This window comes from Phyllobates terribilis, unplaced genomic scaffold (genome assembly GCF_046119375.1).
Source record: "Phyllobates terribilis strain yellow unplaced genomic scaffold, ASM4611937v1 Scaffold_2__4_contigs__length_985480577, whole genome shotgun sequence".
NCBI lineage: Eukaryota > Metazoa > Chordata > Amphibia > Anura > Dendrobatidae > Phyllobates > Phyllobates terribilis.
The window spans coordinates 44,328,898-44,356,722 of NW_027362762.1; the positions used below are offsets into that span (position 1 = coordinate 44,328,898).

The 27,825-nt window shown below is 47.2% G+C and overlaps 1 protein-coding gene across 2 annotated transcripts in view; it reads left to right on the forward strand.

The window, feature by feature from the left end:
• SLC9A3 (solute carrier family 9 member A3) overlaps positions 1–27,825 on the forward strand; it is an 83,559-nt gene that overhangs the window by 43,422 nt on the left and 12,312 nt on the right. For both annotated transcript variants that reach the window (XM_073661395.1, XM_073661401.1), the window contains exons 4-10: positions 485–563; positions 1,021–1,198; positions 2,751–2,971; positions 21,264–21,466; positions 23,017–23,106; positions 25,094–25,164; positions 27,448–27,577. In XM_073661395.1, coding sequence (XP_073517496.1) covers positions 485–563; positions 1,021–1,198; positions 2,751–2,971; positions 21,264–21,466; positions 23,017–23,106; positions 25,094–25,164; positions 27,448–27,577 — 972 coding nt within the window. The remainder of the gene's footprint in view (positions 1–484; positions 564–1,020; positions 1,199–2,750; positions 2,972–21,263; positions 21,467–23,016; positions 23,107–25,093; positions 25,165–27,447; positions 27,578–27,825) is intronic.

Below are 27,825 nucleotides of genomic sequence, written 5' to 3' on the forward strand. Positions count from 1 at the left end.
TCATGTGAATATCACCGGCGCCTCCCTGTAGCAAACTGAAAGTATTTAAACACCCAGGCCAGGGTGTCAATTAGAGCAGGAGCGAGGTAGCTGCTGGGTCCTAAAGTAAGACAGATTTAAGGAGGCATCTATAATGCCAAACAAAGTGATCTTCTGCAGCCAGCTGCAGAGCGACTGTCTGTCACATCTGACACACCCGTGACACGTGCACAGTGAAGCTGTGTGTACCTGCCCTGGCTTCATTAAAGCACTGCCCACACAACATGCCAGAACCCACCGGCTTTCCAGAAGAGGATCCCTTCTCATTGAAAAAGAACTGGAAATAGAAGAAAACTCACCTATGCCGTGTTGTGGATAGGCTTGAAATGCTGTACTTTTCATTTAAGCCATTTTGGACTCTTCTCCCCTGTAACTCCGCCCCTTTGACTTTTGCCATTAACATTATCTTTCTTAATACTAATTGTACCTGCATGTTTTATTTCAGGTGTTATATAACGTGTTTGATTCTTTCGTTTCCATTGGTGGTGAAAATGTAACCGGTGTGGATTGTGTCAAAGGTGTTGGTATGTATAATCAAATTTATTCTTATGTAATTTTTTTTTTTTTTTAAGAATAGTAAAATTTTTGCAGTTTTTACACTGGTCATGGAGCCTCACAAATGGCAGACAACTCTGCTCTCTCCCCACACCTCTGGCGGCAGCTTATCTCCCGGGGGGGAACAGTAGGATCTGACATTGGAATTCAGCTTGCCCGATTCTTCACCCACTGAAAGCCCACCTTGCTGTTTTGTGGTCCTCCCCCTTGTCATGATGTCTAAGGGGGAGGAGACTTATTGGGAAATAGTTTGCCTTTGTTTTGAAGGAGAGCTAATTAGCATACCCTTTTCCCAGAGAGCATTGCCCGGCCTGGAGGCCACTCGCTTCTCTATCTGGAACCTTTGCGCCTCTAAACTAATTTTGTTACAACTTTTCCCACTCCTGGATTTGGATATTTCTTACTGTTTTCTTTCCCCCCTTACAGTGTCTTTTTTCGTGGTGAGCATCGGAGGAACTTTGATTGGCATAGCGTTTGCCTATCTCCTTAGCTTGGTTACTCGGTTTACCAAACATGTCAGCATAATTGAGCCGGGATTTATTTTTATTATTTCCTACCTGTCCTACCTTACATCCGAGATGCTTTCTTTATCGGCCATTCTGGCGTAAGTATTCTGTACCGAGTAAGCAAAAATAAAACCGTATTGCACGTCTCATCTTTAGCAATTTAATATTTAGAATGATAGAAAATGTAAGATTGGCATACATTAAAAATTACAAAAATTACAATATTGATACATTTTTCCACGCTCTACATCTAAATTCAGGTTTTACTAGGAGCAATCAGATTAAAGGCTACTTTAAACTTCGCACCCTATATTGTGCAAATGAAAAATAAAGCCACTTTGCAAATACCATTGCTTAAAAATATTCACTTTGTGTCTACAGTTCTATATATCTCCATGGTAACAGACTACAAACAAACTCTGTGTAGTCTGGCACTCCCTTCCTTTCTTCCTTCTCTTCTTGCTAATTTGGCAAGTTAGCCAGAAGGATCGGAGGGGCAGTATGACCTTGGGATCAGACTACGCAGGGTTTTTAGTCTTTGTTTATTATAATTTTCAACTGGTGCAAATCCCTAGTATTTAATTAGTGGCACAAAATAAGTGGCACCTATGGATACTGTAGTAATAAAGGCATAATCACAAAAAAATGCATAATCAAACGAAACAACAGCCATGCGTCCACCCCAACGCGCGTTTCGGCGCTGCCTTCTTCTTCTGCCCCCTACATAGCCTCATATGGCTCTCACAGAATAGATTTTGAATGTCTTATATCGTAATGTATTTTTATATATTGTAGGTCTTTTTTGCACCACCTGTGCATCAATCATCTGTACTCAAATTTTTATCTACTGATTCAACAAAATTATTTTTATACAGTAGAAAAATTTGGGCTTTGGATCGTGGTTGTTTCGTTTTATTAGGGTTTTTTAGTCTGTATAGAAGTACATAGAAACCTGTAGAATATTTATAATCAGTACTCCCGCCACCCTCTTTAATTTCCTTTTTGTAGCCAAAAAATGTGTCCCACTGATCACTGGGGGCCCGACTTTTGGGACTCTCACTGATCCCGAGAATTGGGCATTGAAATTTCCCACTAGGATGGGATGGCATACAAGGGTTGGGATAGGTGATCACTTACTGATTGCTGGGGGTCTGCTCGCTGGGACCCCAACAGTTCCCAAGAATGTGACTCTGAAAACCTCCCATTAAGATAGAGCAGTGGCCATGCATGCATGCACACCACTGATTTGATGTCTATGATCCTGGTGGAGATAGCCGAATCCTGTGCGTGGCTATCTTCTGCAGTCCCATAGCCAATGAATGGAGTGCTGGTACGCATGAATGGCCACCACTCCATTCTAGGGGGTCCCAGCGGTCTGATCCCCAGCTATCAGCAAGTAATCACATCTCTCCTGCGGATAGTTGGTAACCTGCTAAGATGGGACATCAGTATAGTGTTTTTTTTTTTAATATTATTTCATTTTATAAATGCATACATTAATTTTCAAGAAATTATATCAATAAAATCCAATATTATATTTAGTTATTTTTTTACATGTTTTTTATTTTTTTTTTTTAAGTTTTTGTATTAGACAAATGAGCATTATTTTATTTTTTTTCGAAAATTGATCATTTACTTTTACTTTTTCAGCATCACATTTTGCGGAATTTTCTGCCAAAAATACGTTAAGGCAAATATTTCCGAACAATCTGCAACTACAGTGAGATACACAATGAAAATGTTGGCGAGTGGGGCTGAAACCATCGTCTTCATGTTTTTGGGAATTTCAGCCGTGGATCCCAATATCTGGGTGTGGAATACGGCATTCATACTGCTGACCGTGCTCTTCATCTCTGTGTACAGGATTATTGGTGAGTCGTTTCGTGGGGTTTTTTTTGCTTGTTTTATACATATTTTATTTCAGTTTCTATAAGGTGACGGCACGGAAAATACAGTACAGTGGAACTGGATTATTTTAGAGGGTCTCAATAAATTTTGGGGTCTAATTTAGATTCTAGATTAAAGTTAGAATCTGTTCTGGGGTCTGTATATATTTATAGGGGTCTGAATAAATTGTAGGATCTAAATTAATTAATTTTAGGGTCAGAATTAATGTTTTGGACTGTGTCTGGGGTCTAAATTAAATGGGTGGTCTGTTTTTAAGTCTGGATTTATTTAGAGCTCTGGAGCCTGAATTCATTTTATGGTGTTATGGGGTTTGCATTAGTTTTGGGGTCTGTGGGGATCTGGATTAATTTTGGGACTAAGGTTTGTTAGGGGTCAGAGATCTGAATTAATTGTGGGGTCTTATTAGAGGTCTGAATTGATTCTAAAGTTTTGTTTTGTGGTTTTTGTATTAATTTTAGGATTTTGTTCGGGGTCATAATTATTTGTGGGGTCTATTCTGGTATCTGGATTTATTTGTGGGGTCTATTCTGGTATCGGGATTTATTTGTGGGGTCTATTCTGGTATCTGGATTTATTTGTGGGGTCTATTCTGGAATCTGGATTTATTTGTGGGGTCTATTCTGGTATCTGGATTTATTTGTGGGGGTCTGTTCTGCTGTCTGGATTTATTTAGAGCTTTGGGACCTTAGTTTATTTTTTGGTTTATTCTGGGGTTTTGATTACTTTTGAGGTTGGAGTTTAGTTAGAGGTCTGGATAAATTTCCGGGTCTAGATGGAGGTTTGATCTGGGTTTGATTTTATCATGGGGTCTTATCTGGAGTCTTAAAGGGGTTGTCCACGCTTGGGGTTCAAGTCTGAAGACTTGTGAATCTTCATAGCGCGCACATTGCACACTGTCGGGATTCTCCGGTGCCAAGTGGGCAGGCCGGTGACTGCAAGTTTGCCATTTGCTTACATGCAGTCACATGCCGACTAGACATGCATGGTCTCGCTCAATACAAGTGAATTGAGGGAGTATGAACACGTCTAGTCGTAATGTGTCCAGAAGTTTGCAAATCACAAGGGCGTCGACACCGGAAAATCCTGACAGCATGCAGTGTGTGCGCTGTGAGGATTCACAAGTCTGCAGTCACGTAGAGTGACTGCAGACTTCAGCCCCAAGCCTGGACAACCTCTTTAACTTATTTTAGAGGTCATCATAATTAATTTAGGGTTTGGTATGTGGTTTGAATTTTTTAGGGATCTCTGGTCTAAATTATTTTTAAGGCCTCGTGTCTGGATTAATTTTTTTGCTCTTAGAACTAAATTATATTTGGAGTTGGGAAAAGGGTTCCAATTTAGTTTTGGGGTCTGGATATTGATTTAATTTGTGGTCTAAATTTATTAAGGGGTTTGAATACATTTTTGGAGTATGGATCTACATTCTGAATTCCATTTTTAGTTAATTTTAGGTTCTGAAATTGCTCTCCTCCCAAACTAGATTTTGTGCCGTCATTCATCCAGATTGGGTTTGGAATTGTCTTTCTGCTGGTTGTGGTTTTTAGGATGGTGAGGGCACGGATGACAACACCATAAAATCATTTTAGAAGTGGTCAGGGGTTGGAGTCTAAATTAAAATTTGAGTTTTGAATTAATTTCGGTCTAATTGGGAGTCTGGATTAATTTCGTGACTTTCAAGTCTAGGGAAGGAATTTAGTTGGAATTTGACTCTGGGGTGGGAGTCCAGAGATTGAATTCATTTTTGGAGCCCCAGTCAGGGGAATACATTATTTGGGGATTAAGCAGTCAATATCTGTGATGCTGGAAAGAAGGTAATGAGACTTATTCACAATATAAAACTTTTTTGTTTTAAGTTCTCACAACTTTCAAGATCTCTACTTGCAGTGATGAATGAGAACACAGTTCACACTCGGGGGGCAGCATCGCTTGGACTCCTGATCTTAGCTGAGAAATAGATACAGTTGAGACAAAGGGATACAATTGTATCAAACTTTGATTACTCTATGAAAAATAACTTAAAAAATAAACCACGTGGTGCAGGTATAGGGAACCTGTCAGAGTGAAAGAAAAATCCTTAACTTACATCATAAAAAGAAAAAAAAAAAACATCAGCTGAGCACAATGCCATAGAAAATATCCGTCAATTCTGATATTAGATTGCTGCTGGGATCTTCGGGCCGGTATCCACGAGTGAACAATGAAAAAGTGAAAAAGTTGCATAAAAAAAAAAATAATAATAATTCTAACTTTTTTTTTAGCTTTATTAGAAATACAATGAATAAAAATGGGAGTTCCAAGAGATGCGACACTTTACGCGTTTTGGACAGTAATGACATTTTCTTATATAGTGCTGCTGGTCTCCCGCGCTCAGTTATCTCCTTACAGCCATAGCGATCCACTGAGCGCTGCGGAGCAGGCAATGGAAATAGCTTTCCACCCGGCTTTCTGTTTCTATTGGCTGTAGGGGGAGGACTACCAGCAGTAATAGGTGAACCTACACAACTCTATGCACTTTAATGGGGATCTGTCAGCAGGTTTTTGCTATGTAATCTGACAGCAGCATGATGTAGGGGCAGAGACGCTGATTGCAGTGATGTATCACTTAGTTTATTGGTTGCAGCAGATGTGATAGAATCACAGTGAGACAGAGCTGCTTATCGGTGGTGAGGCGAGGTTGGACTACCAGGCACAAGACACCTAGTCTGGTAGTGATAATCTCCTGATCATAAATGACTGATTATACTGAAACAGCAACACACAGCCCAGTAAGTGACACATAAGTGGAATCAGGCTCTTCCCCTACATCATGGTGCTCTCAGATGGCATAGCAAAAACCTGTTGACAGATTCCCTTTAACCACCATAAGACACTTACTAGAAAGCAGGAAGAGGGGGGAGCATTATACAGCAGTATAATGTGAGCAGTGTAGATGTGAATCCAGCACTGGGATGAGATAAAATACTAGACTGCAGGAGCAAGTAGTATACATTATATAGCAGTAGTGAGCAGTGTCGCTGTGAATCCAGTATTGGGGTGACTTAAACACTTACTAGAAAGTAGAACCAATGAGGATATTATACAGCAGTAGTTAGCAATGTAGCTTTGGATGCAGCATTTGGGTGAGATGAGACACCTACTAGAAAGCAGGAATAGGAGGGAGCATTATGGAGCAGTTGTGAGCAATGTAGATGTGAATACAGTACTGGGATGAGATAAAATACTTACTAAAAAGCTGGAGTAATGAGGACATGATGTAGCAGAGGTGAGCAGTGTAGCTGTGAATCCAGTACTGGTGTGAGATAAGACACTTATTAGAAAGCAGGAAAAATGAAGACATTATACAGCAGTAGTGAGCAGTGTATTTTATCACTGGGATAAAATAATACATTTACTAAAAAGCTAGAAAAGAGAGGACATTATACAGCAGTAGTGAGCAGTGTATCTTTGAATGCAGCACTGGGATGAGATAAAATACTTACTAGAAAGCATGAGCAGGGAGGACATTTTATAGCAGTAGTGAGCATTGTCGCTGTGAATCCAGCATTGGGGTAATATAAAACACTTACTAGAAAGTAGGATGAGTAAAGACATTATATAGTGTAACGGGTCTGGGAGGCGGAACCTCTGGGCTACTATACAAGGGGGCAGTCCTTGTAAGGGAGCGGGTGGCGACCAGGGAAGACGGGCAGGAGGTCACAGCAGGTGACCGGGACAGTCTCTGAGTGAACGGGCTGGAGGTCACGGCAAGTGACCGGGGCAGTCTCTGAATGAACGGGCAGATGGTCACGGCAAGTGACCGGGGCAGTCTCTGGATGAACGGGCAGATGGTCACGGCAAGTGACCGGGGCAGTCTCTAGGTAAAGGGTTGGTACGACCTGTGGCGGCTGATGATAGACGTGAGCTCCCAGGTGAGCAGGCGAGAGTCTCTGGATGAACGGGTGGTCACAGCACGTGAAGGCAGAGCCTCCAGGTAGGCTAGCAGACAGGCAGCAGATGAGCGCTCCCAGGTGAGCGGGCAGAAGTCTCTGGACAGGCGGGTGGTCACAGCACGTGAAGGCAGAGCCTCCAGGTAGGCTAGCGGACAGGCAGCAGATGAGCGCTCCCAGGTGAGCGAGCAGGAGTCACTGGACAGGCAGGTGGTCACAGCACGTGAAGGCAGAGCCTCCAGGTAGGCTAGCGGACAGGCAGCAGATGAGCGCTCCCAGGTGAGCAAGCAGGAGTCACTGGACAGGCGGGTGGTCACAGCACGTGAAGGCAGAGCCTCCAGGTAGGCTAGCGGACAGGCAGCAGATGAGCGCTCCCAGGTGAGCGGGCAGGAGTCACTGGACAGGCAGGTGGTCACAGCACGTGACGGCGGAGCCTCCAGGTAGACTAGCAGGCAGGTAGCAGGTGTGTGCTCCCAGGTGAGCGGGCAAGCTGGTCCATAGACAGACTGACAGGAGTTGGAATGCAGACCGTCAGACCTCGGGCAAGCAGGCAGGTGGCTGATGTGCGCTCCCAGGTGAGCGGGCAGACTGGTCCTTAGACAGACTGACAGGTGTAGTAAGGCAGACCGTCGGACCTCAGACTAGCAGGCAGGTAGCAGATAATCAGGCAGGAATCTGGCAGGTAACTGGCAGGTAACTGGCAGGTAACTGGCAACGGGACCTGAGGGCTGAAGCAGAGTAGTAAACAGTGCAACAACATTGCTCGGGCACCTCCATTTTGGAGGAGGTGCCTTATATATGGTGAAGTCCTCCGGCCATTGGCCGGGGACTCCTTAGGACGGCGCGCGCGGCCCCTTTAAGAGGGAGGGAGAGCGCGCGCGCGTGCCCTAAGCACAGTGGCCGGGAAGGAGCGCGCGCTGCCAGCAGAGCGGGAGGAGGACGCCGGGCACGGAGCAGGGAGGTGAGGGGAACAGCGTCCCTGCCTAGCAGAGGGCAGGGACGCCGGCGCTACAGTACCCCCCCCTTTAGGCCCCCCCTTTTTTAGGCCAGACAGAAATTTAGCTAGGATAAGAGGGGCATGGATGTTCTCCCGGGGCTCCCACGTTCTCTCCTCAGGACCAAACCCCCTCCAATCTACTAGAAAAAAGGTCTTTCCTCTTACCCTTTTGGTGGCAAGAATGTTCTCTACCTCAAACTCGTCCTCAGCAGAAACCGGAGCAGGAGGCGTACCTGTAGACTTGGAAAAAGAGTTAAGTACCACAGGTTTGAGGAGAGATACATGGAAGGAGTTAGGGATCCGTAAGTTGGCCGGGAGTTTTAATTTGTAGGCCACCGGGTTGATCTGACTGATGACCTCCAGAGGACCGATGAACCGAGGCCCTAACTTGTAAGAAGGTATCTTGAGTCGGACATATTTAGACGAGAGCCAGACTTTATCTCCAGGACGAAATTGTGGAGGATCCAGGCGTTTTTTGTCAGCGTGTCTTTTCATCCGTTCGGACGACTGAAGGAGTGCAGATCGGGTACTCTCCCAAATGGAGGAAAATTTGCTAACGAGAGATTCCGCAGCCGGGTTGTCCACAGAGGTGGAGACAGGAAAAGGAATCCGAGGATGCTGACCGAAGACTACAAAAAACGGGGATTTGGAGGAGGATTCGCTCTCGTGATTGTTATAGGAGAACTCGGCCCATGGTAGGAGATCCACCCAGTCAGAATGATGGGCATTAACGAAGTGCCGGAGGTAACTGGTCAGGTTCTGATTGATCCGCTCCACTTGACCATTGGACTGTGGGTGGTAAGCGGAAGAGAAGTCCAGGGTGACGTCTAGCAGTTTACAAGTGGCTCTCCAGAAACGTGAGGTGAACTGTACCCCACGATCCGACACGATGTGGAGGGGCAGGCCATGAAGACGGAAGATGTGGCGGATAAAGTCTTTAGCCAGCTCGGGTGCAGACGGGAGGCCAGGCAGGGGAATAAAGTGAGCCATCTTGGAAAAGCGGTCAGCGACCACCCAAATGACCGTACAACCGGCAGAGACGGGGAGATCAGTTATGAAGTCCATAGCAATATGCTGCCAGGGGGCAGCAGGCACAGGAAGCGGAAGAAGGCGACCGGCTGGCAGGTGTCTCGGGACTTTGTTGCGGGCGCAGGACACACAGGCAGAAACAAAGTCTATTACGTCCTTGTGCAGGGTAGGCCACCAGTAGTGCCGGGCAATAAGCTGGAGGGTTTTTTTCTGACCGGCGTGGCCAGCTAGTTTAGACGAGTGACCCCAGTGTAGGATCTTCTCCCGATCAGGTACTGATACGAACGTCTTACCGGGAGGGAGACGATTTAGGCTCACGGGAGCCACCTGCATTACTCTGGCGGGATCGATGATATGTTTAGGTTCTTCCTCGAGATCGGACACCAAAAAGGATCGGGACAAGGCATCTGCTTTGACGTTTTTGTTAGCCGGGCGAAAATGAAGAACAAAATCAAAGCGAGCAAAAAACAAGGACCACCGGGCTTGGCGCGGGTTAAGTCTCTGGGCATGCTGGAGGTAAGCCAAGTTCTTGTGGTCAGTGTAAATTATTACCGGGTGAAGAGCCCCCTTGAGTAGGTAACGCCACTCCTCCAATGCCAGTTTGATGGCCAATAACTCTCGGTCTCCTATGGAATAGTTGCGCTCAGAAGAGGAGAAGAGTTTGGAGAAGAAGCCACAAGTTACCATTCTCCCGGAAGATGATTTTTGAGTAAGTACCGCTCCGGCTCCAGAGGAGGAGGCGTCAACTTCCAGGAAGAACTGCTTGTTGCCGTCCGGGCGATGCAGCACCGGGGCGGAAGAGAAGGCCTGTTTTAGGGAAAGAAAGGCCTCCTCTGCTTCGGGCGGCCACTCTTTGGGATTAGTACCCTTACGGGTGAGCGCGGAAATTGGGGCAGTCCGGGAAGAGAAGTGTGGTATGAAGAGGCGGTAGTAGTTGGCGAAGCCCAGGAATCGCTGAATGGCCTTCAACCCCTCCGGTCGAGGCCATTTCTCGATGGCAGACAGTTTCTCTGGATCCATTCGTAGGCCGGTCTGAGAAATAATGTAGCCCAAAAACGGAAGCGAGGTCTGCTCAAAGAGGCACTTCTCGTATTTAGCGAAGAGGTGATTCTGCCTGAGCCTGAGCAGGACCTAACGGTGAGTCTGGAGATCCGGAGATAAGACCAAGATGTCGTCCAGGTACACCACTACGCAGGAGTAGAGAAGGTCCCGGAAGATGTCATTGACCAAGTCTTGAAAGACGGCAGGAGCGTTACAGAGACCAAAGGGCATTACCAGATATTCATAGTGGCCGTCCCGGGTGTTGAATGCCGTCTTCCATTCATCCCCCTGACGGATATGAACCAGGTTGTACGCCCCACGGAGGTCCAGTTTGGTGAAGATTCTAGCCCCCCTCAGACGATCAAATAACTCCGGAATGAGCGGAAGGGGGTACTTATTCTTCACCGTGATCTGGTTAAGGCCTCTATAGTCTATACAGGGACGGAGAGAGCCATCCTTCTTTTTGACGAAAAAGAAGCCTGCTCCCGCCGGGGAGGTAGATTTCCGGATGAATCCCCTGGCCAGATTCTCCTCAATATATTCGGACATCGACCGGGTCTCAGCAGCGGATAAAGGATAAATACGCCCACGGGGAGGAGTAGTACCAGGTAACAGGTCGATAGGGCAGTCGTATGGTCTATGAGGAGGTAGTGTCTCTGCTTCCTTTTTATTAAAGACATCTGACGCGCCCCCTGGGCCATATTCTTTAGGGGAATACCCGGAGCCGGATCAGATGGGAGTTGTAGTCTTCCGAGTGGCTGTGACCCGGTCCGTGCCCAGGGTGTCAAGCTCAGAGTATGTGGCAGTCCTACAGATGTTATAAAGTTCTTAATGTCGACTACGCCACCCGTTGTATTGCGGTCACTACGGCCGCCGCTGCAGCAGGGTCCGCTGAGGCTGATGGTGTTGGTGCAGCTTTTGGTAGTATAACCCCCAACGGGTGGGGTATAGCCTCAGGGGGTCAGGTGCAGAGGATGGGGGTTGTGGTGGTGCAGCATAGATGTTAAGTGAAGACAGAGTCGGGTTGTGCAGTTTAGGGTATTTACTCACTGCTGATGTTCCGGTCACTCCAGCTTCAAGTGACCACCCGAGCCGTGCTGCGTCCACCAGGTCCTGGATTCAGCAAACCCCCAAACAAGTCCGGAGCGTGACCCTGAGCTCTCCTTCTGTCCTTTCCTCTGGCCGTCCCCACTAGTGATCCACCTAGGTCCAGCTCCCTCGGGCCTTCTGTTGGGAGACCCTTGGCCTTGGGTTCCCTGACCCTCCACGTGGTTTGCCTTTGGGGTGGATGTGGTGGGTGGCCGTGGCAGATGCTGCCCACGGCCTCCGGTCTCTGGCTAGGGTGTGCTTTTGCCCCCACCAGTTTGGGATCCGGTACCCTATTGCCGACTCTTCACCCGGGGATTGAATTTGGGTTCTCAGAGTCCTCTCTTTGTCCCCTCTGGGTCTTTCCTTCTCTGCTCCACTCTCTCTCTGCAGGCTCATCTGGACCTCTGCTTCTTACTCTGACAGACTGACCCTGTTCTTTGATGGTGCCCACCTTATATACACCCTCTATGTGTGAGCTCAGGTGACCAGCACCCAATGAGCTCCTAACTTTACCCAGGCTGCTCCCCCTATCTGCCCCTACACTACTTGGGATGTACCACCCCCCTCCCACTCCAGCCAGGAACAGACTCGGTCGTACCTGCACATTTCTAAGTGGGAGTACCGTTGGTCTGCTCCTCGGAAATGGGATGTGTGTAGTGCATGCAGCCTACCGAGCTCAGGTCCACACTCCATCCTTACCCGGGAGTGGAATATCACACCTCTGGGTTGAGGTGCAATACCCCTGTAGCAGCCGAATCCTCAGGGTGCTACATTCCCCCCTGGTAAATCACAGCACGTCCTCGGGCTGTAAGACAAAAACATCCACAAACATACATTTTTTTTTCATAAACATAAACATAATAAAACATCGTATAAAACTTTTCATATAAACATTCTTTCTTCTTTTTCTGGTTCCTCCTCCGGACACTGTGCAACGTGTGTCCGGGAAAAGTGCGACAGTCTCTTAGAAAAATGGTTTTCCTATAAAACCGGTAGGGGGCGCTTTAGGACGCGCAACTATATACAGGGATATGGCCGCTCTCAGTCCTCGGCCAGGTATTTAAGGGATAAACGGGTAAACAGTTCACACTTGCTGGTCCCAACGGGGACTATATTATCAACAGTTCACTGTGCCCCGACGGGCAACTATATACAGCTTGTACTCTGCTGTACTTAACGACGACGTCCTCCTGCTCTTTCTTGGTGGTTACCTTTAGCTTCAGAACAGATCTTCTCCCAGATGCGGCACTCTTGGTCTTATGGGCGCGGTGGTGGTGGCGGCGCCCGGGTTGCCCAGGCCTTGCGGCCAGGCCTGGGGCACCTGGAAAGTGAAGGGCACCGTAAGGACGGCGGCGCCTTGGGCTACTTGGCCTTGCGACCAGGCCGGTGGCTCCGCGGAGGTAGGGGGCGCTGTTGGTATTGCGGCGCCCGGGGGTACTAGGCCTTGCGACCAGGCTGGTGGTACTTCCTGCTTGGTCACGCTCGGGGTCGAGGCGTATGACGTCACAGGGGTCGCGGCTGCGGCTTCCGGTTGAGGCCTAGTCTGTGGCGGTGACGTTGCAGCGACGGGCACGGCAGGATAGACTTCGGGCTCTGCGACGGGGAGCTGGGGCAGGTACGCGGTTTCCCGGTTTGGGGTATAGACGTCCCCTTTACCTGCCTCCATTCGTTCGGCTCCCTTCTCGGCGCCGTCTCCGGCCTTCAGTCCTCCTGCGCCATCCTCAGAGGCGGTCTGTCTCCTCGTCTTGGGTGGCGTGCTCCGCTGACGGGTCTCGGTCTGCTGGGCCATCTCTCGGCTCCACTCCGCCAACGTCTCTCGCTGCACCCGGGCCATCCTCCTTGCGAGGCCCTCCAGAGCGGTCTGCGCACACTCCCGATCTCGGGGGAGCTGTGCTAGGACCTCCACTAGGCCTAGTGGGGTCGTTGCTTCCAGCAGGCTCCTGACCAACGGGTCGGTGCTGCTCTGCTCTCCTTCTGTTGTTTCCAGCAGGCTCCTGGCCAGCGGGCCGGTGCTGCTCTGCTCTCCCTCCTCTGTTTCTAGCAGGCTCCTGGCCAACGGGCCGGTGCTGCTCTGCTTTCTCGCCATCTCCGAGTAAGCTCCTCCGAAACTCTTCTCCAGGCTTCTTGCCTCCGGGTGCGCTCTCTCCAGACTGCTCCAAGCGACACCCATCTTTGTTCTCTTCTTCTCAGTCCTCCCACATCGAGGGCGGTCCCGGGGCCACTTGGTGATTGTCAGCTCCAGGGGCAGTTCTTTCACGCTGACAGACACCTCTAGCATCACAGTCTCTGTTGGTGGGGGCGGTTTCCACTTTTGGCGCCATTTTCGGTCCTGGCCCACGATGGGAGGTGGCCTCTTGCCACCCTCTGGCACGCCCATAATGGCGTCCGCTCTTCCAAGGCGGGAAACCTTTGGAAATGGCGGGAATCGTCTCCCAGTGGCGGGAAACTCTGCAGATGGCGGGAAAAAGCTGTTAATGGCGGACAACCGGCGGGAATCGATCTGTGACGGAGTCCGATGGCGGGGACCCTCCGGAACCGGCAGGAGACTTCTTTTTGAGGTAAACTTGTTCTTTTCTTCAGGCACGCAGTACCCGGGTGTTGCGGGCACGTAATCCTGCCGACTACGCCAAAGTTGACGCGCCCCCTGGGCCATATTCTTTAGGGGAATACCCGGAGCCGGATCAGATGGGAGTTGTAGTCTTCCGAGTGGCTGTGACCCGGTCCGTGCCCAGGGTGTCAAGCTCAGAGTATGTGGCAGTCCTACAGATGTTATAAAGTTCTTAATGTCGACTACGCCACCCGTTGTATTGCGGTCACTACGGCCGCCGCTGCAGCAGGGTCCGCTGAGGCTGATGGTGTTGGTGCAGCTTTTGGTAGTATAACCCCCAACGGGTGGGGTATAGCCTCAGGGGGTCAGGTGCAGAGGATGGGGGTTGTGGTGGTGCAGCATAGATGTTAAGTGAAGACAGAGTCGGGTTGTGCAGTTTAGGGTATTTACTCACTGCTGATGTTCCGGTCACTCCAGCTTCAAGTGACCACCCGAGCCGTGCTGCGTCCACCAGGTCCTGGATTCAGCAAACCCCCAAACAAGTCCGGAGCGTGACCCTGAGCTCTCCTTCTGTCCTTTCCTCTGGCCGTCCCCACTAGTGATCCACCTAGGTCCAGCTCCCTCGGGCCTTCTGTTGGGAGACCCTTGGCCTTGGGTTCCCTGACCCTCCACGTGGTTTGCCTTCGGGGTGGATGTGGTGGGTGGCCGTGGCAGACGCTGCCCACGGCCTCCGGTCTCTGGCTAGGGTGTGCTTTTGCCCCCACCAGTTTGGGATCCGGTACCCTATTGCCGACTCTTCACCCGGGGATTGAATTTGGGTTCTCAGAGTCCTCTCTTTGTCCCCTCTGGGTCTTTCCTTCTCTGCTCCACTCTCTCTCTGCAGGCTCATCTGGACCTCTGCTTCTTACTCTGACAGACTGACCCTGTTCTTTGATGGTGCCCACCTTATATACACCCTCTATGTGTGAGCTCAGGTGACCAGCACCCAATGAGCTCCTAACTTTACCCAGGCTGCTCCCCCTATCTGCCCCTACACTACTTGGGATGTACCACCCCCCTCCCACTCCAGCCAGGAACAGACTCGGTCGTACCTGCACATTTCTAAGTGGGAGTACCGTTGGTCTGCTCCTCGGAAATGGGATGTGTGTAGTGCATGCAGCCTACCGAGCTCAGGTCCACACTCCATCCTTACCCGGGAGTGGAATATCACACCTCTGGGTTGAGGTGCAATACCCCTGTAGCAGCCGAATCCTCAGGGTGCTACACATCAGCATAAGACCAATAAGGAATCGGAAGTCCAGGTAGATTAGCTGGGGTAGGAGAAGGACGGACGGGATGGACGGGAACCAGACAGGTCTTATGGCAGTCCTGTCCCCAGCGAAGGACTTCTCCGGTCTGCCAGTCAAGCACGGGTGCATGTCTCTGGAGCCAAGGTAGGCCTAGCAAGAGGGCGTGAGAGAGTCCAGGCAGAACATGAAAGGAGATACTCTCAGAATGCAGCATTCCCACCTGCAGAGTAATGGATTCGGTGATGAGTTGGATGGGGCGTGGTAAGAGGCCCCCATCCACGGCAGCAACAGACAAGGGTACAGCCAGAGGTTTGGTGGGGATGCGGTATTTCTCTACCAGGGACTGTGAAATAAGACTCCCGGCTGCTCCAGAGTCAAGTTGGGCTAGTTCGAAATAACGGTTCTCCCCGCAGACGATTGAGACTGACAGCAGCAGAGATGGAGAGGATTTCTTCTTGTCTAGGTTGAGCTCTCTGAGCGAACCTAGACACAGGCGTTTCCCGACCTCTCCGGGCAGGCACGGATCCGGTGCTCCTTACTGCCACAGTAGAAGCAGCTCCCCTCGGCACGGCGTAAGTCCTGACGGGTTTTGACCATCTTGGTCTGGTCGACCTGCATAGACTCAGGAGAGTGTACCTGGGTAGAGACGGAGGGAGTGACGGGTTTCTGAAAAGTAGGAGCTAGACGTGGAAACCTCCTCTCACGGGTGACCTCTTTGGCACGCTCCTGGAACCGTAGGTCAATCCGGGTGGCAAGAGTTATTAGGTCATCGAGAGTGGTAGGAATGTCCCGACCGGCAAGTTCATCTTTAATACGGCCGGACAGACCCTCCCAGAAGACGGATACCAGAGCGTCGTTATCCCAGGCCAGCTCCGAGGCAAGGGTACGGAACCGTATGGCATATTGGCCCACGGTGAGACTTCCCTGACGGAGGCGTAGCAGTGATGATGCGGATGAGGTCTTCCGTCCGGGTTCGTCGAAGACTTTCCGGAAAGCCGTGAGAAAAGCAGGCAAGTTGGACACCAGGGGGTCTCCTCTCTCCCATAGAGGATTTAGCCAGGCCAGGGCCTCCCCGGTGAGATGGGACATGATGAATGCAATTTTGGCCCGGTCGGAGTTAAACTGGTGGGACAATAGTTCAAAGTGCAGGGTGCACTGATTTATGAAGCCCCGAGCCTGGGCGGAGTCGCCTCCGAAGCGAGGGGGTGCAGAAAGCCGGGGTCCGGGGTAGGATACCATGGTATTAGTGGGCAGCGGAGCTGCCGGATTGCGAGACATGGCACTGGCGGAGGTTGCTGGTGGAGCAGTCAGAGTGTCCAGGCGAGTATTGACATTCCGCAGGTGACCCAGGATGGACTCCTGTTGGGACCTTTGACGGGACAGTTCATGACACAGGTCCGAGAGCGAGGGAGCTTGGGTGCCACCGGGTTCCATGGCCCGAGCAAACTGTAACGGGTCTGGGAGGCGGAACCTCTGGGCTACAATACAAGGGGGCAGTCCTTGTAAGGGAGCGGGTGGCGACCAGGGAAGACTGGCAGGAGGTCACAGCAGGTGACCGGGACAGTCTCTGAGTGAACGGGCTGGAGGTCACGGCAAGTGACCGGGGCAGTCTCTGGATGAACGGGCTGATGGTCACGGCAAGTGACCGGGGCAGTCTCTGAATGAACGGGCAGATGGTCACGGCAAGTGACCGGGGCAGTCTCTGGATGAACGGGCAGATGGTCACGGCAAGTGACCGGGGCAGTCTCTAGGTAAAGGGTTGGTACGACCTGTGGCGGCTGATGATAGACGTGAGCTCCCAGGTGAGCAGGCGAGAGTCTCTGGATGAACGGGTGGTCACAGCATGTGACGGCGGAGCCTCCAGGAAGACCAACAGACAGGCGGCAGATGAGCGCTCCCAGGTGAGCGGGCAGAAGTCTCTGGACAGGCGGGTGGTCACAGCACGTGACGGCAGAGCCTCCAGGTAGGCTAGCAGACAGGCAACAGATGAGCGCTCCCAGGTGAGCGAGCAGGAGTCACTGGACAGGCAGGTGGTCACAGCACGTGACGGCGGAGCCTCCAGGTAGACTAGCAGGCAGGTAGCAGGTGTGTGCTCCCAGGTGAGCGGGCAAGCTGGTCCATAGACAGACTGACAGGAGTTGGAAGGCAGACCGTCGGACCTCGGGCAAGCAGGCAGGTGGCTGATGTGCGCTCCCAGGTGAGCGGGCAGACTGGTCCTTAGACAGACTGACAGGAGTAGTAAGGCAGACCGTCGGACCTCAGACTAGCAGGCAGGTAGCAGATAATCAGGCAGGAATCTGGCAGGTAACTGGCAGGTAACTGGCAACGGGACCTGAGGGCTGAAGCAGAGTAGTAAACAGTGCAACAACATTGCTCGGGCACCTCCATTTTGGAGGAGGTGCCTTATATATGGTGAAGTCCTCCGGCCATTGGCCGGGGACTCCTTAGGACGGCGCGCACGGCCCCTTTAAGAGGGAGGGAGAGCGCGCGCGCGCGCCCTAAGCACAGTGGCCGGGAAGGAGCGCGCGCTGCCAGCAGAGCGGGAGGAGGACGCCGGGCACGGAGCAGAGAGGTGAGGGGAACAGCGTCCCTGCCTAGCAGAGGGCAGGGACGCCGGCGCTACATATAGCAGTAGTTAGCAGTGTAGCTTTGAATGCAGCATTGAGGTGAGATAAGACACTTACACTGCTCACTACTGCTGCATAATGTTCTCATTTTTCCTGCTTTCTAGTAAGTGTCTTATTTTATCACAGGACTAAAATATACTGCTCACTTCTGCTGTATAATGTTCTCATTTTTCCTGCTTTCTAGTAAGTGTCTTATTTTATTCCAGTGCTAAAATACACTGCTCACTACTGCTGTATAATGTTCTCATTTTTCCTGCTTTCTAGTAAGTGTCTTATTTTATCCCAGTGCTAAAATACACTGCTCACTACTGCTGTATAATGTTCTCATTTTTCCTGCTTTCTAGTATTTTTGCACTGGGATAAAATAAGACACTTACTAAAAAGCAGGAAAAGGTAGAACATTATACAGCAGTAGTGAGCAGTGTAGATGTTAATACAGCATTGGGATGAGATAAAACACTTACTAAAATGCATGAGCAGAGAGGACATTTTATAGCAGTAGTGAGCGTTGTCGCTGTGAATCCAGCATTGGGGTGACATAAAGCACTTACTAGAAAGTAGGACCAGTAAAGACATTATACAGCGGTAGTTAGCAGTGTAGCTTTGAATGCAGCATTGGGTGAGATGAAACAATTACTAGAAAGCAACAGCACAGGTCTGTGCATCTCTTTCTCACTCTTCGCCTCCCCTTTCCATTTCCATAGACTTCAATAAGCAGCTGTAATCTGATCCTTTTCCAAGCAGGATGGGTTTCAGCAGTTTTTTCAGACTGAATGATGATTTCAGTATGCGAATGAGGTGGGTGGGGGGGGGGGGAGAAATGACTCATAAGTGGAGAAAAAAATGATTTTTCCTGATTACATATATTAAAAAGCTTCTTAGAATCTCTCGTAGTGTTGATTTATGAAAAGTTTGTTGAAACGACGGAGACCGCTTAATAATACATAATAATTACCCTATGACACATTTACAGCATTTTTGTCAGATTAATGTAACTGATCGCTTTAATGATGGTTGAATTTCCACACAGTAATTAATGTTAGCGTAGTGCCGGCTCCTACATGTAGTGCCAGGAAAGTTTGACTCATTGGGCTCCGCCAACACGATGTTCCATAGCAAATCCCGGAACACAAGGGCTTGATATCTTCTTCTCCATCGAAATCCGCAACAAATTTACCCTCCTTCTGCAGCAGAAAAATCTAAATAATTTCTCGTCCCGTGTCCCAACCACTTACAATGCCGTGCTCGGAAATATTACAAGAAACCGGAAATTGCAGCGAATTGTCGGAGAGCAACCTTGCACAAGACCGAGGTCAAAGTATGACGACGGTCCGCCAATCTGTATTGTGTCCTGCCAACACAAATACGCGGCGTCTGGTTATTCCATTATGAGCGGCGCATATCTGCACAGAGTCAACACGAGATGGTACAATGAATGGTAGATTGTGGAGCATTGTACTTTTATTGATTTTTTTTTTTTCTTTCATTTTCATGTATTTTGTAAAGTCATGGTCATAGTTATACTTTTCATCCTGAGTCTAAAGTTGAGTGATTGCTTCATACAGTCTATATGTTCTTGGTCTCTACTTTACATGTGTTCTTGAATGGACCTTTTATCAATTTTGCTGGTTGAAGCAGAAGTTTTGTGCTTCAGAGCTGCACTTCCGTCTTAGTTTACTGCATGGATACAAATTAGGACGCTTGTGTTGTGTTCCTCCAATATTTTGCTGTAGATGCCCATCGGTAAACTGACTCTTTTCGAGGTTCCTGGCAGCTCTAAATGCGGTTTTCGTAGACAGGATTTGTGCTAGCTACAGATTTTGTGGTAGCCCTGGCCTTCTCCCTTTAACCCCTGTACAGGGATTTGGACTTATACAGTGAACCTGGGATGAGTCCATTGAGTAGGTGCTGGCCGGTTGAGCTCACTACTCTATTAGATCCCAGGTGAGCCCTGGCCTTCTCCCTTTAACCCCTGTACAGGGATTTGGACTTATACAGTGAACCTGGTTTCAGTCCATGGAGTAGCTGCTGGCCGGTTGTGCTGGTTACTCTTATCAGATCCCAGGGGAGCCCTGACCTTCAGCCTTTGACTCCTGTACAGGGATTTTGACTCATACAGTGAACTTAGGTTCAGTCCAGTGAGTAGCTGCTGGCCGGTTAAGCTGGCTACTCTCAGGTCCCAGGGGAGCCCTGGCCTTCTCCCTTTAATTCTTGTACAGGGATTTGGACTCCTACAGTGAACCTGGGTTTGGGTCCATGGAGTAGCTTCTGGCCGGTTGAGCTCGCTACTCTATTAGATCCCAGGGGAGCCCTGACTTTCACCCTTTATCCCTGTACATGGATTTGGACTACTACAGTGAAGCTAGTTTTTTTTACCATGGAGTAGCTGCTGGCCGGTGAAGTTGACTACTCTATTAGGTCCCAGGTGACCCTGACTTTCACCCTTTATCTCTGTACAGGGATTTGGACTAATACAGTGAAGCTAGGTTTTTTCCATGGAGTAGCTGCTGGCCGGTGAAGTTGGCTACTCTATTAGATCCCAGGGGAGCCCTGACTTTCAACCTTTATCCCTGTACATGGATTTGGACTAATACAGTGAAGCTAGTTTTTTTCCATGGAGTAGCTGCTGGCCGGTGAAGTTGGCTACTCTATCAGGTCCCATTGGAGCCCTGGCTTTCACCCTTTATCCCTGTACATGGATTTGGACTAATACAGTGAAGCTAAGTTTTTTCCATGTAGTAGCTGCTGGCCGGTGAAGTTGGCTGCTCTATCAGGTCCCATTGGAGCCCTGGCTTTCACCCTTTAAAATCTAGACAGGGATTTTAAAGGGAACCTGGGTTGAGTACATGGAATAGCTGCTGGCCAGTTTGACTGGCTACTCTATCAGATCCTAGAGGGGTCCTGTTCTTCACCCTTTAACACCTGTAAAGGGATTTGGATTCATACAGTGACCCTGGGCTGAGTCCTTGGATTGAGCTCACTGGCAGGAATGGTCAGGTAGCCAGGTCACAACCAGGAGATACGAGTAGGGACAAAATTGTTAGGCAGAATAATAATTAGTAAACAAGTCGAGGTCTGAAACAGGAATTTTCACTAGATTCACAAGAGAAGAGGGACCAGGTAAGGCAGGACTATAACTGGCAGTGGGATACTGATACTCTGGAGTTTAAATAGAGTGCGGTGACTTCTCTACCTACATGCCAACCCACATGCACCAAAGCTAATGCTGCACACTCCTCTGTTTTAGGTTTCCCTTCATTTCATTTAAAGAGGTAATCCCATTTTAGTAAATGATAGCATATAAATAAGATTACTTAATGATAGTGGGGGTCTAACTAGTGATGAGCGAGTATGTTCTGTTAACCCTTTTGACAAGCATGCTCGTGTGCTCGCCGAGTATCTGAAGCGTACTCTGTGTTATGTTTTCGTCACGCTGTGCTCATGATTTGCGACTGTTTGACAGCTTTAATATACTGTATGTGAGGAATGCCTGTTTCTTAGGTATTCCTCACATGTATTAAAGCTGTCAAACAGTTGCAAATCATGAGCACGGAGTGACTGAAACAGAACACCGAGTACGCTGAAGATACTTGGAAAACACCCGAGCATGCTCGTAAATCTCGAGTAACGTGCATGCTCGCTCATCATTAGGTCTAACCTCTGGGACATCTATCGATCCTGAGAATGAAGGAAGAATTATCTTTCTTAGGTGTGGTCGTGCAGACGTGGATTCTGAACCGCTACAGGATGGTCCAACTGGAGATCATAGATCAGGTGGTGATGTCCTACGGGGGATTGAGAGGCGCCGTCGCCTTCGCTTTGGTTGCTCTACTAGACGAGAATAAAGTCAAAGAAAAGAACTTGTTTGTCAGCACAACAATCGTAGTCGTATATTTCACAGTCATATTTCAGGTATGTACGATTTCTGCGCCATGATTGTATTTTTTTTCATTCCGCATATGAACAGAACACGGCAGAGACGACATGGATGAGAAATAATCAAATCTTATCCCCGGAATCTGATATTGATCCACGGTGCAGATTTTAAATCTGCATCATATCAAATGAATGTGCAGATTTCTCCTTTTCCAGTGCATCGTGTAACATCATGTGAAAAAAAACAATAATCCTGTCCAGCGCTCAATCTCCAAAATTTTCAAGTAAAAAAAAGAGCTTTATTGATCCATTAAAAAAAATATGAAAAACAGGACATCCTGCAGAAAAATCCTATGCGTTTCGAACCTAGAAATATGTACGGTTCGAAACACGTAGAATGTTCCGTTTTTGAACCTTTGTGTTGTCAGTGGAAACCACGGATAGAACTTGTACGAGTCCCTAAGTCTTGGGGATTTTGCCATGGATTTGTGGAACATATTTTCCATTAAATTGACATATGGACGAATCCAGCCGCAGGTCACTTCAGTAATTGTATTGATACATATTTTTCTGGTTTTGATTCATGATTTAAGTATTAAAAATAATCACTTTTCTTTTTTTTGTCTTTTGTTATTTATTGATTTTTGCGCCGAAGACTTCAAAATGTCGCATGTTCATGAATTCATGAGAATAAAACATGCTCTTTTTTCCCGTTTTTTTTAAGTTCCTTTGCTTTTTTGTCTCACGGTATTAGTTTCTGTTTTATGCTCCAAATGTATCAAAATGGCGCACGCGATTCTTGAATTTGGCTTTTTTTCAGGTTTTAACTGTTTTTGTAGCTTTTGGCACCAAAAAGTGGCAAAATTATGCATACTTAGAAATACGCCACGGTGGGTGGGGGAGTAAAATTGCACCAAATTTTGCAACTTTTTAAAAATTGATGAATGAGGTGAAAAGCGGAAAACAAAAAAAACCAGGAGAGCTCATATAAAACAGACTTAAAAAAAAAGTGCGAACAGAGTAACGAATTGGGTCCAAACAAAAAAGGCTTAAGACACAAAAAAAAACAGGCAAAAAAGGCATTAATGAACCGTGCCTTTTTTTTTGTGTCTTTTTAGAGCAAAAATTCACATGATCTGTTAAAATTTTGCACACGACTCTTAACATTTGCACCTAAAATTTCTGGCATACAAAGAAAATCACTCCAGGGTGGTGGTGGGGGTACTGGACTACATTTACGCAAAACTTTTTACAACTTTTTAAAAAGTTGCAAATAATGAATCGGCCGCAAACCTTTTGATTATAAAAAAAACACATGGAGAAAAAAACAAAGTAGAACGTAGACTTGAAAATAGATGAAACATAAAAGAAGACTCAAAACAAAAGAAAAGCAAAAAAAAAAAAAAATTGAGGAAAAAATAAACAAAAAATAAATGCAAATGTGAGAAGGAACAGGGTCCTAGGCATTTTTTTTTTTCATTTTCTCAATTCGTCCGCCCTTCGTTAGGGGCGACGTCGCCCTTCTTTTCACATGTTTTGTACCCCTTAATATAATAAACCTTAATATATTGGTCTTTATCACACAGGGATTAACTATTAAACCGCTGGTTCAGTGGTTGAAAGTGAAGAGGAGCGAGCATCACGAACGGAAACTGAATGAAAAATTGCACGGAAGGGTAAGGGATTTTTTTACGCAATTTTTTATTTTTTTTTGCTGAGGTTGCAGGATGATACTGCAGTATTTGAAAAGCCCTAAATATGCGGGACAAGCCTTTCTGAACTCCTAAAGTGTCCCAGACAACTTTCTCATAAATTAGATCTATCAGTGGCGGAGAACATTAAAATTCATGGGGCCCCCATAGCAAAAGTTTTAATTTCCCTCTCCCCTTTTATACACAGGGAGGTGGACATGTATTGTAGCTCGAACACAGTAATTATGCCCCTACTGAAGCCCCCGAGTGTTCTCACCCACAATGCACCTATCATGGCCATTATAGAGTATGCTGCTCCAATACACAGAGTATAATACACCCACACCTGTCACTATGACGCCCCTACAGCCATCACTCACTATGATACCCCACAACACCCATTACCCACAGTATCATGGACCCCACAGTTCCCTAAACAATATGATGGCCCCTCATTTTGTTGATACCACAGCTCCCCCATTCAGTATTAGGGTCCTCAATGACTGCACCCCTGTCAGTATAAGGACCTCCATTCAGTATGAGGGTCCCCAATGCCAGTCTCCCCTCAGTATGAGGGTCCCCACAGCCTCCACTCAGTATGAGGCTTCCCACAGCCCCCACTCAGTATGAGGGTCCTCACAGCCCCCACTCATTATGAGGGTCTCCACAGCCTCCCACTCATTATGAGGGTCCCCACAGCCTCCCACTCATTATGAGAGTCCCCACTGCCACCACTCAGTATGAGGGTCCCCACAGCCCCCACTTAGTATGAGGCTCCCCACAGCCCCCACTCAGTGTGAGGGTCCCCACAGCCTGCCACTCATTATGAGGGTCCCCACTGCCACCACTCAGTATGAGGGTCCCCACAGCCCCCACTCAGTATGAGGCTCCCCACAGCCCCCACTCAGTATGAGGGTCCTCACAGCCCCCACTCATTATGAGGGTCCTCACAGCCCCCACTCATTATGAGGGTCCCCACAGCCTCCCACTCATTATGAGGGTCCCCACAGCCCCCACTCAGTATGAGGGTCCTCACAGCCCCCACTCAGTATGAGGGTCCTCACAGCCCCCACTCAGTATGAGGGTCCTCATAGCTACTGACATAAAAAAATAATTAAACACTGCTCACATCTCCCGTTCCCCCGGCGCGCTGCTCTGGTCTGTGCAGTGTGAGTACTGATGCTCCGCATCAGTATTGATGTAGTGATGTCATCGTGTCTGCAGTGCACGGGGTCTCAGACCCACAGGCGCAGGGTGAACGGTATCCGTGTGCCGAGCGGCGACTTGTGTACAGGCAGTTCTCCATGGGAAAATGTATGCAAATGAGCTCTTCTCCAGAGAGGATGAGAACTGTCTCATATCACCAAAAAAAAGTGCTGGGAGTTTTTGCTGAGTTTTTCCTGACCAGTTTTTGCAGCCCTTTGATTGGACAGTGCTCAGTTTGGAGAGGTTTCCTCCAGGATCCACTTCAAAGAAATGACTGCACTTTCTTATTATCCCCAAGGATTTTTCCCAAAAAAAAAAAGCTTCAAAAAGCGCTTCATACGTTTGCCCTAGAAATGAAGTAAGAGTGTTCCCCAAAAATGTTATGCCATTTTCAAGAATGATTTTGGAGTTTCAGCTAAAAAAAAAAACCATTCCAAAGCCAAAGGTCGTGCTCACTCCAAGATTTCGGGGCAGAAACTCTTCAAAACCCTCCAATCAAAATTTGAGGTTTCTTAACTCTTTGTGGATTTTGGAGATTTTCTGCTCCAAAAACTCTACATAAAGGCTCAGTGTGAACACAATGGGGGAATGATTGGCTTTGATTTCTTAAATCCCCACCAACTTTATTATAGCCATCAGTGGGGGTCTCAGCTTCAGGACCACCCCCCCACCGATCACAGCTTCTGACATGATAGATCAAAAAGTTTTCTTAAAAAAACTGCAATAAAAAAAAAGTGGCTAATGTGATTTTCTGTGTTTCCGGAAGGCATTCGATCACATTTGTTCGGCTATCGAAGACGTTTCTGGGCAGATTGGACACAATTACATGAGAGATAAGTAAGAAAAATATCTACAATATTTCTATTCTATTAATATTGTTTGTCTTTGGGGGATCAGCAATCGGCTGTCAGGGTATGCTGGGAGTTGTAGTTTCTCAGCCGCTGGAGACTTTTCTTCATTCCCAGTAATTGTTTCGTCTCAGCCTCGCTACAATGTTACCACTTTGGCGCCATCTGCTGTTCATTGTTTGGTGTTGCAGCTATACACTGAGCACCCAGTGACACCAAAACATAAAAGAAACATTATTTCCGCAAAAAAAGTAAAAAAAAAAGTAAAAATAAGTGCCCAAAATTGTTTTTGCCACGTCTATGATGACCTGTCTATAAAAATAATGCATTATTTATCCCATACGGATTCTTCTCCAACATACACATGGAAAAAAAACAACAACTTTTAATTAAGCAGACAAATTCAGTGAGTTCAGGAATTGTTCCTTCTTGGAGGAGTTTTTGGAGGAGTTTGTTATTTAACCACTTCACCTCTGGGCAAGTTTCTGTTTTTTTTTCCCTCTTCTTCCAAGAGACATAACTTTTTTTAATGTTTCCATCCATATAGCCATGTGTGGTCTTGTTTTTTGGGGGGACGAGTTGTACTTCATTCATTCTACCATATAGTGCACTGGAAAGTGGGAAAAAAATTCCAAATGTGTTGAAATTGCAAAAAAATAAAAAGTGCAATTCCACAATTGTTTTTGCGATTTTTTTTATTTACCATGTTCACTGTACGGTAAAACTGATCTGCCAATATGATTCCCCAAGTCAGTACGAGAACGCAGATACCAAACATCTATACTTTTTCTTTATTTAGGTGTCGAAAAAATATTTTGCTTTTGTCGCCATTTTCCGACACCCATAATGTTTTCATTATCTGGGGCCGGGTGGGGGCTTATTTTTTTGCGCCCTGAACTGACGTTTTTATTGATACCGTTTTGGGGTAGATACGATGTTTTGATCGCCTCTTATTGCATTTTATTGCAATGTTGTGACGGCCAAAAAAACCGTAATTCTGGCGTTCTGAATTTTCTCTCGTTACCCTGTTTACTAATCAAATTAATTTATTTTAGATTTTGATAGATAGGACTGATTAAATCAGCCATCATGTGCGGGGAAAGGTGCGGGATCGGCGTGCGAGCCCGCATCAAAGTGAGGGATATGACTTTCGACATACATGTGTGTCAAAAGTCGTGAAGGGGTTAATGAAAAGTTTTGGAACAGTTTTTTTCCTTTTAATAAAATGGCTGCAAAAAAAAAAAACACTAAATAAAGTCTAGTTTGCAGCAGATTCCATCAGGAGACACTTCAGAGATGAGACATGTTTTTTTTTTTTACCTTGGTGGGAGAAGAGAAAGTCCAAGCAAAGATATGAAGAGCAAAGTGTCTTTACGTCAGACATGAATAAGATGAAGCATTTTAATCAGTTTTTGAGGATGATTTTGCAGAGGGCAGGTTTTTTTTTTTTATATAATTACAATATGGCGGCACAAAAACAAGTTGCGAAAAGTAAAAAAAATAAAAAATCTATATCAATTTGGTATAATGGTATAAAGAATTAAGAACAGAATAAAAGTTAACATAACAATACTGTAAAAGCAAAACAAAATAAAAAATAATTGCCACTAAAAAAAAAAATTACTCTGTATGTATCCCAAAATGATAAAATAAAAAAAATAAACTTTGAAACTAAGTTTCGAAACAGAAAACAAAGCATTAGTGTAACCCAGAACGCCCCTCTACGGCCGTGTTCCCACATGGCGTAAATACGGCATTTTTGCCGCTGCTTTTAACAGTTCATGATGTGATTTAAAACTTCTGCCCAACCAGATTCATAGACTTCTATGGGGAGTTGGAAAAACTCATATAAAAACAATTGTGTTTTTAAGTGCAGAATTCCAGCTATATGGAAAAATGCTTTAAATCCGAGCCAAAAAAATGCATAAAAAAGTGGGAAAATACAGCAAAAAATAAATTAAAAATCACTATAATCAGAGCAGGTGACGTGTTTTGGTGCTGAAAAAAACGCAGTGGAAAAAAGCAGCAGTGGAACATGGCCGAAAGGGGTATTCCTGTTTGAGACATTTCTATAGGATATTTAATAGTTGTGGGTCTCATGGGAGCAAAGACTACAATGGACACATGCTCCGGGGTCCCTGCCTCGTCTCCTCCCGTCTCGGGTGCAGAATACATTAGTGTTATACTTACACCGGATCTTTACTGTACAAGTATAAGACATTTATATCAATAAACTATCAGCAAGTTGTCATCTGTTTTTTTTTTATTCTAGGATTGCAAAGTTTGATGCAAAATTTATAAGCAAAATATTTATGAGAAAATCAGCCCAAAAAACCCAGGACCGGATCCTCAACGTCTTCCATCAGCTGAACATTAAGGATGCTATAAGTTACGTGGCCGAGGTACGGCTCCGCTTCTGTTCACTGTCATTGTTTCCTTTTATTCGTCTCCTCTTACATTTGGTGGTCAGTGCGATATCTGTTTTGTCTGGTTGTCAGGAGGGGGATGGGGCAGATTAATAATTAATCCGGGATGATTCGATTGGCTTTATATAACCGGCTCTCTGCTGTTGCTCCAGTGGAGGAACGATACGTTGTATTTTCAGCAGAGGAGCGATACTTTGTATTACTTTGTATTACTTTTATTTTTC